This window comes from Myotis myotis, unplaced genomic scaffold (genome assembly GCF_014108235.1).
Source record: "Myotis myotis isolate mMyoMyo1 unplaced genomic scaffold, mMyoMyo1.p scaffold_m19_p_7, whole genome shotgun sequence".
In the NCBI taxonomy this organism is placed as follows: domain Eukaryota; kingdom Metazoa; phylum Chordata; class Mammalia; order Chiroptera; family Vespertilionidae; genus Myotis; species Myotis myotis.
In genome coordinates this window covers 35,682,369-35,695,589 of record NW_023416379.1, presented here as the reverse complement: position 1 = coordinate 35,695,589, position 13,221 = coordinate 35,682,369, and the positions used below count along the sequence as shown (strand labels likewise).

General features: G+C 38.9%; 1 protein-coding gene across 3 annotated transcripts in view; it reads right to left on the bottom strand.

Annotated features, from left to right (window-relative positions):
* LAMA4 (laminin subunit alpha 4) overlaps nucleotides 1-13,221 on the bottom strand; it is a 135,290-nt gene that overhangs the window by 83,445 nt on the left and 38,624 nt on the right. For all 3 annotated transcript variants that reach the window (XM_036317078.1, XM_036317076.1, XM_036317077.1), the window contains 2 exons: nucleotides 7,339-7,463; nucleotides 1,321-1,401 (listed from right to left, as the gene is read on the bottom strand). In XM_036317078.1, coding sequence (XP_036172971.1) covers nucleotides 1,321-1,401; nucleotides 7,339-7,463 — 206 coding nt within the window. The remainder of the gene's footprint in view (nucleotides 1-1,320; nucleotides 1,402-7,338; nucleotides 7,464-13,221) is intronic.

Here is a 13,221-nt window from a genome sequence, read left to right as displayed (position 1 = left end):
CCGGCTTTGGTCAGGGCTCGTGCAGGAGGCAACCAATTGATGTGTGTTGTGTGTTTCTCTCACATCGATATTTCTCTCTGTCTTTCCCTCTCTTTTCCATTCTCCCTAAAAATCAATGAAAAAATATCCTCGGGTGAGGATTTTTTTAAAAAGGGAAAAATCCCATGACCCTTTAGAGAAAGAATTATCCACATTTTGCATATTTAATAATCATAATAACAATGACCTCCAAGTATAGATATTTCCTCTGTACCATAGACATTGTGGCTTTTTAAAAAGAGTTGCAGAACTACATTTTGAAAGATGGAGGGTGTTTTCTTTGGAAGAGAGTTGGCTTATCATTTAAGGTTTATGTTTTGACCCCAAGGCTAAGTCACAGCCAGGATGCTTGGGAGTGTGATGTGAGGAGGTGAGTACACTGCAGATGTTGGACTAGATGTTGGACTGGTCCCTCCTGCCCTTCCCTCTCTGTCTTTATGACAGCACCTAACATTTTGCTGCCTAAACACAATGATGAGGCCATTGTTAATGCATTTCTGTTGAAAATTACAAGGCCTCTGTGTGAGATTTTTTTTTTTGGTGAAACCATTTTATCATAGAAATCTGTGATCAGTTGACAGGTGGGGAGACTGGGAAATGTCTTGCCAAGAAATCATTGAGTGGAAAGCCTCGCATCTTTAGTCCTCAAGGCCTTTCTTGATTGAGCAGAGATCAGAGCAACTCAAAAAAAAGGAAGTTAGGTGTAGGTACCAAACGGGGATTCAGAAAATGCAAACTCTCATGAATTTTTTTTTCCCCAGGGGAGAAAATGGTATAAAGACTGAGTTAAATAATAGATTCGTGCTTTTTTCAGTGTATTTCAATGGATTGCTTTCATAGAGGATTTAATTTTGACTTTCAATTTTATTTCAGTGCATTGCAATGTATTTTAAACTTATTGCTCTAATAGAGGATATGATTTATTTTTTTATTTAACAAGGCAGCCTCACTCTCCATTAATTATATTACTGGTTCTCAATGATAGAGAGAGAGAGGGGGGAGTGTTATCAAAACCATCCAGAGAATCTTTTTAAAAGACACATACTCATTTTTTTTCTTTCCATGTCCATTTATCCTGATGTGGCTCTGGCCTGGGCCCCTAGAGAGCATATTGTTATATCTGTGTCTGGGGCATGGGGTTATGAAATGCTATCTCCTACTCCTTCCTCTCAATCATCCACTTCAGCATCTATTGAAGGGGAGTAAGGCAGAGATGATGAATACAAGCAACAGAAAGCTTCCTTTGACCCACACATAAAATGGTACATTTTATTAGCTTACCTTTCACAGTTAGGTCCGGCGTAGTTTTCTTTACAAATACACCGAACAGCCCCATTTTTTCTATAGCAGGATTCTGCAAAACTAGAATTGTAAGGGGATATTAGAAGTCAACTCCATAAATCACTGAAGAGACCTTCTTCAAATGGGTATGGTCATTTGCTTTATTTAAAGTAAATCCTCTTCCTTTTGGAAAAGTTTAGAACAAGAAGGCTCAGACAGAAAATGCCACTCCATTTGTGAAGCCATTTTCCAGGTTCACCTTACTTATTTTTCCATAGAGGCACTTCATTATGTTTACTTGAAGCAGTGGGCATTTCAGAAAACCATATATTATATATAAAGTCTAAAACACATATTTCAAAGGCAGATAAAATAAGCAAATTTTGCCTGCAATTTTAGCTTTATGTGAGAATTTTCTCTTATTCCCATCACTTTCTGTGTATGAATTTGAAAGTTCCCCTTTTTTATTCCCTAGATCTCTTCCACTCTTCACAATTATGAGCCAATTCTAAACTATCCTATATAATAAAAGGCTAATATGCAAATTGTCCCCTCAGGAGTTTGACCAACCAGGAGTTCAACTCCTCGCTATGATGTGCAATGAACACCAGGGGGTGGCACAGAATGAAGGAAAGTCCCACAGGCAGCCAGCAGCTGGGGGTGGGGGTGGGGGGTGGTGGTGAGGTGGTGGGAGAGGGTGGGGGAAGGAAGTCCCTGATTGGCCCTGATCACTGTCCAGGCCTAGGGACCCTACCCGAATTTTGTGTACCGGGCCTCTAGTACTCTCTAATCTTCACAGAACCTTAATTTCTTTTATGTGCATCTTGAAGAATGGAAATAAAGGATGGAGGGACTGGCTTAGTTGATCAAAGTCACAAAGCAATCACTCAAGCAATAGGACCCACGGTAAAAGGATTCTAGTTCATTGAACCCCTCTCTTAATTCTTCATCTTCATTTTTTATAAGATAATAAAATTTAGGTCAGAAAAGTAATAAGAATATTAGTTCAGCAGAATAAATAACCAAATTAATTATTAAGGCAGGGGAAGTGAAATATTACTCTGCACATGTTTGGATAATTCTACACTGACACATGAATCCACCCATATGAGGTGGGTATAAAAAGTTTTACAGACTCTTAAATTAGTTTTGGCCTAGGTACTGTACAATCGATGGAGTGTGATCTGCTGTTCTCACATTACTGCATGTGTAAGCAATTTTACCCTAATGGGCTTTCAGAAGAAAGAAAATGGATGTGTTTGCTTTGTTTAAAGATATTTATAAAATCAAGTAAGAAAACAATATGTGCTTCTCAGTGAAAGGAAATACCCACAATTTACTTCCTTTAACAGTTTGATTAAAAACATTCCATGAAATTACATTTCTTTGGCCTTTACTCTCATTTTGCTTGTTCTTATTCCTTAGCTGTCTTAAAGAAACACTGTCAGTGAAGAGTCCAGGACATTCATGTTTCTTTGAAGATGTTTCTCCCGGCAGCCTGCATACTGCTTGAAGAGCTGAAACATCTGCCAGTGTCTGGAGTCATCTGCCTTGAGCTAATGTCCTGCTGCTTCAAACAGATGACATTTTCTTTAATTGGAGCCATTACCATAGCTAATAGTAGACATGGTGGATGTCTGGCCAACCCCAAAATAAATAAATGAATTCTGTGCAAATGGTCCTTGGGAATAGCTGCGTGACCGTTGATCTCTGTGGTGGGAGACTCAGAGGCAATGCCAGCCGCTGAGGGTTCCTTTTTTGTTTTTCATCAGCATTAAATGTTTGTGTTTTATTCAGAGGAAAGTCTGTCTTGGCTGGGAAAATGAAAACACTGTGCCTTTCTCAGCCCGCACTAGCAGCCATGGCGCCCTTTCTAAGAGGAAAGGAGCCTTTTGCTCTTGGAAAACCCTCAAGGGAACTTAAAGAAAAATAGACTCAGCACTGTGTGTTGCTAAACTCCCTCAGACTTTATTTCCTTGCTTTCTGATGTGGCTATTGTAACTAGAAATCCAAATCGTGGGTCAAATAGCAGATCTCTGAGAGTGTGATTTAGATTCCACACTTGTGCCTTTCTGAACTCAAATCGAAGTCCTGGCAGTTTCATTTTTATAGAAAATAGAAATATGAATTTTAAAACAACTGAAAGAGGCGATGGTGTATTTGATTTTTGATAATGTATTTGATTAGTGTTTGAAATCAGTTAACTGAGTCAATAATAAGGTCAGATCAAAGGCTGGAACTTCATAGCGTCCAAGCAAATTTGTCCTGTTTTATGATCACTGACTACCTCCTCAACCCCATTTTTGTCCCAGAGCCCTCCCCCCACCCCCCACAAGGGATTTGGGAAGTAGAACTATTGCCACTACAAAGAGAGCAGGTCTCTCACACCCTTCCCAATCCCTCAACATTCCCACATATGGTCTTTACTTATTGGGGGTGTATTTTTGCGTTTATATTCATGTTGAGCAGGTTTTTAACCTCAGATCTGTATTATGGAGGCTTCAGTTTTCATGTCTGTGAATATGCTCCTAACTGCAGAGCACATTTCCTAAGACCTTCACTCTTTGGAACTGGGATCCACTCTCACACACAGAGGTCCTTGATGCCTATGGGAACTTTTTCTCTTTCAAGGCAAGAAGGTTATTACCCAATTGGCAAGTTTCTGCTTCAATTATTTAAGAGTTAACAGCCCGGCCAGAGTGGCTCAGTGATTGAGCGTTGACCTATGAACCAGGAGGTCATGGTTTGATTCCTGGTCGGGGCACATGCCGGGTTGTGGGCTCAATCCCCAGTAGGGGGCATGAGAGAAGCAGTTGATCAATGATTCTCTCATCATTGATGTTTCTATCTCTCTCTCCCTCTCTCTTCCTCTCTGAAATTAGTAAAAAATATATTTAAAAAAATAAATGATAAATAAAAGAATTAATGGCCTTCATAATAGCTGAAATAACTGCAACTGAAATACTGGATAATCTGGCCTAAAAGGGAAAAAAGTTGCTTTAGGAGCTTCATAATACTGCAGTATTTTGACTTATCTTAGTAAAGGCATGACTTTTTGATTGTTTTATTCACTACTGTGACCAGCAACTGGTGATTGGCACATAAGCACTCAATAAATGTTTCTTGATTGCATGTAGACAAAATTTCTCAGTCAATAGAAATGAGTTCCAAAAGTCTTTTATCTCAAGACATTAATGTCAGGTAATTTAGATTAAAAAGTCTTGTTATAGGAAAGGAATAAAAAATGCATAAGCTAGACAATACAATTAGCATTTGGGATTGCCTTTTTAATTCTCCTGTTAGTTTCTAAAAGCTTATAAACCTGTTTAGGACAGTTAGTGCTTTATAACATATTTGTTTACATGGGCAAATGAGTGACACCTGTTATTAGGAGGTTGGAGGTAAATATATTTATCAAAATAACTATATCACATAAGAGAGTGACATGCTAAACATGTCATTAGATATGGTTGAGACTAATGTTTAAGAGCAGAATATTAATGAACAGTAAAACAATATACCTAGATGAGGCGACATAAATCAGGATACACTTGAGTGGAAATAGCAGAACATTTAATGTTGGAGTTTTCTACTCTCACTCTCAGTACCATTCATTTTGTGCAGGTTATTAATACCATCGGACATGAAAGATTACAAAGGAAGGGCTGAGGCAGTTTAATGATTTCTAAAGAAAGATGGGGCTATAAAACATCTGACTTCTTCCCAGACTGTCAGACCTTCAGAGGATTTGAACAAATCACAAGCTATTAGGGGAAATGTTAATCAATATTGGTATCCAATTAAGGACAAAACATTAGGGAGACATTTGGTTGTTATCTCCTCTTTTTTTCTCTTTTTAAGTGTGTGTGTGTGTGTGTGTGTGTGTGTATGTGTGTGTATGTGTGGCAGTTATTGAGGCCTTTTAAGTTATTTTATATGTATTGTTTAACTTAATTTTTATAACAGCTGTCAACTAATTATTATATCCAAAACTTTAGAACAGTTCCTGACATAGAGTAAGTAGAATATAAGTGTTAAGAAAATATATAAAGCATGTGTTTACTAAAGCCAACATCCAACATACTCCTTTCCATGTGTAAGGCACCAACCCAAATGGTTCACACATATTATCATAGTCTAACTCTCTGAGGCAGATTCTGAGAGCAACTTTGATTTACTAAAAAAATCTGAGATCCAGAGTGGCTAAAGCAGTGATGGCGAACCTTTTGAGCTCGGCGTGTCAGCATTTTGAAAAACCCTAACTTAACTCTGGTGCCATGTCATATATAGAAATTTTTTGATATTTGCAACCATAGTAAAACAAAGACTTATATTTTTGATATTTATTTTATATATTTAAATGCCATTTAACAAAGAAAAATCAACCAAAAAAATGAGTTCAGAGGTGACACGCGTGTCATAGGTTCGCCATCACTGGGCTAAAGGAATCAATAAATGGAACTAAGATCTGAATCTAGTCTCTTTGATCCCAATCCCATGGAAAATGAGACCTTGTCTGAGATCATACAGCTATTATGTGCCAGAGCACAGATATTGACCTAGTTTCATTACTCTACCTGAAGTAATATATATAATTGGATTTTGTACAGGGTTCCTAGTACAGTGTTCCTAAAATCCTTGGAATTTCAAGACTGTCTTTTGTCCTTCATAATGAGTTCCTTTCAACCATATCAGAGTTTATGATGATGAAGTGATTCTGGTGATCTCCTACATAGCTTCTGGATAGAGGCTAGTCTGCCAGAGGAACCAACTACACAATTAGAGGATTGGAACTTTCAACCTCATCCCTCCCCCAACCTCAGGGGAGGGGAGAGGTGCTGAAGATTGAGTTTAATCACCAGTCATTTAATCAATCATGACTATGTAATGGAACTTCAATAAAGCTCTTCAACAGCAAGGGTTGGGAGCTTCTGGGCTGGTGAGCACACTGATTTGCTGAAAAGATGCTGCCCCTGGAGAGTAAGCACACAGAAGCTTGGTCCTTCTTATTTCCTCATCCATACCCTGCCCTATGCATATTTTTCATTGGCCTGTCCCTGAGTTATTTTCTTTATAATAAAACTCATTTTTCTGAGTTCTGTGAGTCATTCTAGAGAATTACCAAACCTAAGTGGGGTTGAGGGATCCCTACATTTGTAGCTAGATGGAAAAAATGTGAAAAGCCTGGGGACCCCATTTCAGCTGCTTCTGAAGTGGAATGAACCCTTAAACTCTGGGATCTGCACTAACTCTGGGTAATTAGTGTGAGAACTGATTGATTGTAGGACACCAAGTTGGTATCAGAGAATTAAAGAATTGGTTGATATTTGGAGAACCAAATACCAGTACACCATTTTAATTCTACAGTCTATCATTTTTAAGCCAATAAAATGGCTAGCCATGACTCGACTATTGAATTTACTAGTATGCATATTAGCTACCTGGAAAGAAATTCACTATTTCCATTAAGATGTATATCTATGCTCTTTAACTTCTCACTCAGGCCAAAACACAACCAGAGGTGAAATTAGTTTTGGATATCTTCTATGAGGTGATTAGCCTAAAGCATGCATTCTGTTTGTGTTCTAATTCTGATCAAAAATCCTTCTTGGCTACAATTTATAGGGAAATATCTGCTCTATCAGAGTTTAAAGAAAATATTGGATTATAATGAATCTATTGGCATTATCAGTTGTGATCTCTCTAGGTCAAGGGTAAGCCAAGAATAGCTGAGATTACCCTTGCTTATAAAACTTGGGAGACTTCATTAACTTTATGGTGCACCCCAATATTTTGGGAATGAAGTCATCACATACTAGTATACTGCAAGCACTTAAGCTTCCCTGAAAGTATATTTAGGCTAGATATCTTTCCTGTATCTTTTTCAATCTCATCTCAGCATGAGGTACTCAGTTTTGACAATGGGAAAACCTTAGAACTCTGGATAGAATTAAAAAAAATGGGGGTGGGGTGGGGAGAGATAAGCAGTAGAAGGGATCATCTTCCTTTAGGACTTACTTGGCCAAGTATGGTAGTGGACAGGGACATGGCTGACAGAACCGGGGCGGTCCCCTGATGGAATCTCCAATATAACCATCTAAGCATTTCTCACAGTGCTCTCCTGTTGTGTTCCGTTGGCAGTGCTATAAGACAAAAGATAGAAAAATTGACAAGGACACAAAAGAAATTTTACAGACAGCGAATCTGGGAACCAAGTGATACTTCCAGTAAAGAGGATGTCAGGCTTGACAGAGATGGTGTGCGTCAGTACTCATTATCACAAAGGATACACGTTGCCCCCAGTCAGTGCTAGAAAGTGTGCACAATGATGCAGGATTTAGACCTGGACTTCTGTGTGAGCACTAGCAGCCTGGGAGTCTCTTTATAGTTGTGTGTTTTTCAATTCAGAATGCTAATCAGAATGTCAAATTCTGGATGTTGTAGAAGCATCAGCTTACTGACTTGGAATGAATATGAAATGGAAAAAAAAAAAAAATCTTCCTTGTGCTCACCCATGACACAGGGAACAATTTAAGGATTTATGGCAAGCATGTCAAACTCGTGGCCCGCGGGCCGCGTGTGGCCCACAATGAATATTTTTGTGGTCCAGCCAATATAACGATATGTAAGAAACATTTTAATAAAAATTTTGTAACTTAATTTTTACAACATCCTGTTATGCATAATCATTAATAATGAACTACAACATTCACTAATGACTGATTACTATACTCGTGTTGTATTCATTTCCCTTATGTGCCTTATGCGCAGGCGCACCATTTATCTCCACTAGTACTAGCAGCAGATATTTTAGCAGCTGGTTGCCACATCATTAGCCTTTTAATGACTTATTTGGTCTGCACAACAGGAAATATTTTGCTTCTGGAGAACAAGAAAACTAGGTTTATTTGTGTTATGCTTATTAATTTGTGCAGTTATTCAGTGTCTAGTAAGTTAATGTTCAAGAAAAAATATTAATTTTTATTAAAATGTTCTATTATGTTATGTTAACGATTACTCATTTATTTCAGCCCTTTGTATTCCACATGTCTCTATCAAAATAAACCTACGTTTCTATGAAAATTGAAGCTTTTGGTTTCTTTGCGGCCCACATAAACTTAAACTTTGTTTATTTGGCCCACGTTAGACTTTGAGTTTGACATGCTTGATTTATGGGCTTGGAAGAACAAAATGTGTCATTCTGAAGTATAAATGTAATGGAAATTAGATAAAGAATATTCTGTTAATGGACTGGTATCTTGTATGGTGACATACAAGAAATAGTAAGCTGGTTTATTTGTATGATTTATCCATTTGTTGTGAGGGTAATTAGAAAGAAGCACAAAACAGGCTGATTTTTCTGCCTAGATGCCTATTCATCATTTGAGATCTTTATCTGGTCTCCAAACTTCCAGGAATTCCTCCCTGATGCTCCTATCTTGCCACTGCACACATTATACTGTTATCATCTGCTCCCAGCTTGTGTCTTTAACCAGTGCACTGCCATCAACTTGAATGGAATAGGTACTCAAAGCTCTTTGTCCAGCTGATGGGTTGATTTCTGACTAGTACTCTGTAAGTGATGCTAGTTCACTGGTGGTTTTCTCCAACTGGACTAGCCTGGATTGCACAAGGCAATGCCATTAGCATCCTATTTAATAAAAGGTTAATATGCAAATGGTTGTCATGCCCTCACATGACCAACCAATCAGCAGGAGGCTGGGTGCGCAGCAGGCACATGCGGGGACAGGGCAGGGCTGCGTGTGTGGCAAGGCGTGTGTGGGTGGGGGGGCTGCATGAGTGACTGGCCACCAGGAGATGCATGGAGCACCTCTTGGTCCCCCCCCTCCCCGGCTCCTGCGGGTAGTGGCGGCCACTTGTGCCCACCTCCCATGAGTGCCAGCAGCTCACTACGGCCTCCTGCAGGTGCCTGTGGCTCCCGCCAGCTCCTGTGGAAGCAGCGGGCAGCCTACTGTGTGCGATTTCATGCTCTGGGCCATTAGTTAAGATATGTTTATCTTTACATTCACCAAAGTGTTTAAAGATTCAATAGGGTTAGAATCAGAATGCCGTTGAAGAGACACCCTCCTGTTTGAGCAATTCTCTTAGTAAGACCTATGCACAGAGCTTCAATAGAATTAGTTTTTTTTCCAAACGGTGCTCTGTGAGGAAGCCTGGGGAAGACAAAATGGAGCAATATTAGGCTGAACTCTGAGGTCTTTAATCTTTATATGCTATGTTGAAGTTCAAAATAAAATAATGGTGAGGCCCTGCTATAAACATTTTACATAGATTAATTTGATTTTCACAATAATTCTAAGGAAAGTTACATTTCCTCCCCCCTTTTACATATGAAGAGATGACAGCACAGAGAAGTTAAGGACATTGCCCAATGTCAGGCAGATGGCTAGGCTATTCATTCCCACAATATACTGCTTCTCCAGTGTGTTGGAGAAAAGGCTTCTTTCCAGAAGAGTCACAAAATCATTGCATCAGAAGTTGTCAGACTATTTTATGAATAGTTTGAGCTTCAAAGAAAGTACAGCACACTAATTAAAAAAGAAGAAGAGGGATACTATTGTGGCAACAAGCTATCCTAGTTGAACACCCTTTGCATACTTAATTGGTCATCTTTGGCTCCTGATTAGAATTATGTTAGAATGGAATTTAGGGGAGAGTTCAGAGTGCCCGATAGATCAGTGAAAATTCTGAAAAATAAAGTCTGATGTGCAGACAACAGGATGTTAACATAGTTCCCTCACTGTGTCTTGTGCTAAGTCAGTTGTCAGGAAAAAAAAAATGAAAAAGAATTGGCATAGGGCGAATTAGTCAATCGATGTCTGGAGCAAATAAAGGAAATTAACACTCACCCAAAGCCAGCTAAAAACTAGTGGCAATCTCTCATCCCATGGAAAACCAATGAGCCTTGTCCAACCACCAGGAATCTAAGCCATAAGCAATCTGGCAGGGCTACTTGTAGACTGGGGTCAAATTTGTCTGAGTCCTTGTTGGACAGATAATGCCCATCTGTGCAGGCCATTCTTTGTGCCTGGAATGCCTATTAAGTTGCAAAAAATGAGCTAATTCCCAATTCTGTCCCCTTATGGCTCAACAGATGCTTTGGATTCCTTGTCAGGGATCTAATTCTGCCAGAGCAGCCACAGGAGCAATAACCAAATCTCTCCAGCCTCTAAATGCGCAGAGTGCAAACACTGACTTTCCTCATCTGTCTCCTTTTAAAGGGTTTATAATGAAATTTCCTAAAGGGCACTGATGCGCAGTCTGGGAGATGGGCAGAGAGAATGCTGGAAGGGACTGGCTCTTCCATTTTTTAGCTGGTTGATTTTGAACAAGTCACTTGCCCTTTCTGGGTCTCTATTCTCAGGCTCTAGACGAGAAGGCCTATAAGATTTCCTCTAGCTCTGAAAATTGTTTAATCAGATATTGCAAATATCCCTTTACCTTCAATGCTCTGCCACTTAAAAAATCAGAAAACAAAAATGACAGCAATCAGTTGTTAGAAGGGAAGAGTTATTTTTAAATAAACCTGACCTCACTCAAAAATGTAAAAAGCATTCTGAGTCTTTAAGAAAGCTATTATGTAGACAACCAATTACACATTGGTAATAGGAAGGATATTTGGATAAGAGCTGTGTCTCTTTCAATTGGAAGTGATGTCTCTTACTGATTTGACCACACTACCAGAATAATGTAGGAAGAAAGCCTGAAGGATCAGATTAGCCTTGGTGTGGTTTGTCACATGCTTTGTGCAAGACTATAGTCTATCTAGATCTGTGTTTTTTGAAGTATGCCCAGGGAGGTGAAGACTATTTTCATAATAATACCTATATTTTATTTTCTTTGACACTCTAGTTTTCTCATGTGTGTACGGTGGAGTCCCCCTGAGGCTACAAGACAAGAGATATCACCGCAGATTGATGCAGAAGCAGATATGAGATCTAGCTGCCTCCCATTAAACCGGACATTAAATATACTTTCAATATGTAAATTTACATGCAATGGATTTATTATTGTTGTTTTAAAATAAATTAATAGAAAAATATTATTTAAAATTTTCAGTTTTAAATGTCAGATGCTGAAAATATAGATATAGCCCACATAAAGAAAAGTCATTTGACAAGCTGAATAATTCTTACGAGTGTAAAGGGCTCATGAAACAAAAAAGTTGGAGATATGCTGCTCTGTCTGAATCAGTGATTCTGAAACTTTACTGTGCACATGAATGCCCTGGGCATCTTGTGAAAATGCAGGTTCTAATTAAGAAAGTCTGGACTATGGCCTGGGTGTCTGCATTTCTAACAAGCTTCCAAGTATCGTCAGTGTTTCTGGCCTAGACTGTACTTTGAGAAGCAAGTGTCTGGCTAGTTCTTCAACATTGAACTTGAGCTGAGTCTCTCTAGCATAACAGACATTACCTTTTCCTGAAATAGTAACTCAAGTGTCCCATAAATTATAAAATCAAATGTTTGTGCAATTAAGTTAGTTATTTTATCAATCCATTCATTCACTTAACAAACCTAGATTAAGCTGATATCCTGATAGATAATGAGCTGTGACTGTTACTAAAATGAAAAAACGTTGGTTCCTTCCTTTCATCAGCTCACAGACTTGTGAAGGAAACAGAGATAAACAAGGAATAATATAGTGTTTGTGCTCTGAGGTATGCATTCAGTACATTCCTGCTGTGGGACAAAGAGGAAGGAAAGATTCTAGCTTTTCCTGAGAAAGTTGGAGAAGCTTAGTAGAGGTGGTGACATTTGAATTAGGCCTTGAGGGCTGAGCAAGAACAGGAGAGAGGCAGAGAACTTGGAAGTACAAATTGGGACAGAGTACAAGAGCACAGAGTGAGTTTAGAGGGTAGGGAGAAGCTCAGTGGGGCTGGAATAGAAAACCCTGAAGAATTTTAAAAAGGTGAATGCCTTGGTTGGGTGGTGTTTTTGAAAGGTGTCTCCGTTGCTAGTGAGGAAAACACATCAGGGAAAGAAGAGTCTGGAGCAGGCATTCCTACCACCAGCCATCTCTCTGCCCCATAATTCCTTCCTCAGGCCTCCTTCTGGAGTTTTCCGGGGGAACTGCCATATACACTAGAGTTGCCTGGCTTTTGGGGCCCTGCCTACAAGACTCAGCTGAGAACTCTTCCCAATGTGTTCCAGTTCTGGTAAGATGCAAGGTGGCCTTTTTGAAAGACACCAATACATGTTGGACTGCATTAGTTAAGCCACTTTTCTGCATTTGATAACTTAACATTCCTCTTGTGAAAGAATTTCTAAACTTTTTTGATATGTCCAAAAATGGTAATATAACTTTATCTACTTTATATTTTATTGCCAAAGGTGGTAGTTCCTTAAAAGCAGCCTGTAAAATATAAGGTCACATTGAAAGAATTAGAAACAGTTGAGAGAGGACAAGGAAGAGGCATTATAAGCCTTTAAAATAAAATAAAATAAAATAAAATAAAATAAAATAAAATAAAATAAAATAAAATAAAATAAGGCCTTTTATTTTTAGTTTCTTATGGAAGATGAAAGGCATGGGGTAGGCACTGGAAACTCTGGTGCTTCCAGTGAGCTGCAAGAAAGTGTTCATGTGGAGCTGTTGCTTTGCAGGCTCCCTGAGAACTGAGAAGGAGGTGGGGCTACAGAGCAGGAGCTAAGCCACTGGCTCTGGTCGACCAGATGGCCAGAATTACAAATAAATATGAGTTTGATTCCTATGTGGTACCATAGACAATATATTTGCCAACTAAATGGCAACATATTCTTTCTATATTACAAGCCTCTTCTGCTCCCTCACTTGTGCTTAATTAAACACAAATTACATTTTTTTGTCTTTCAAAATTAAACTTATAAGAATATACTTCTGTTTTAGCTCTGGGGGATG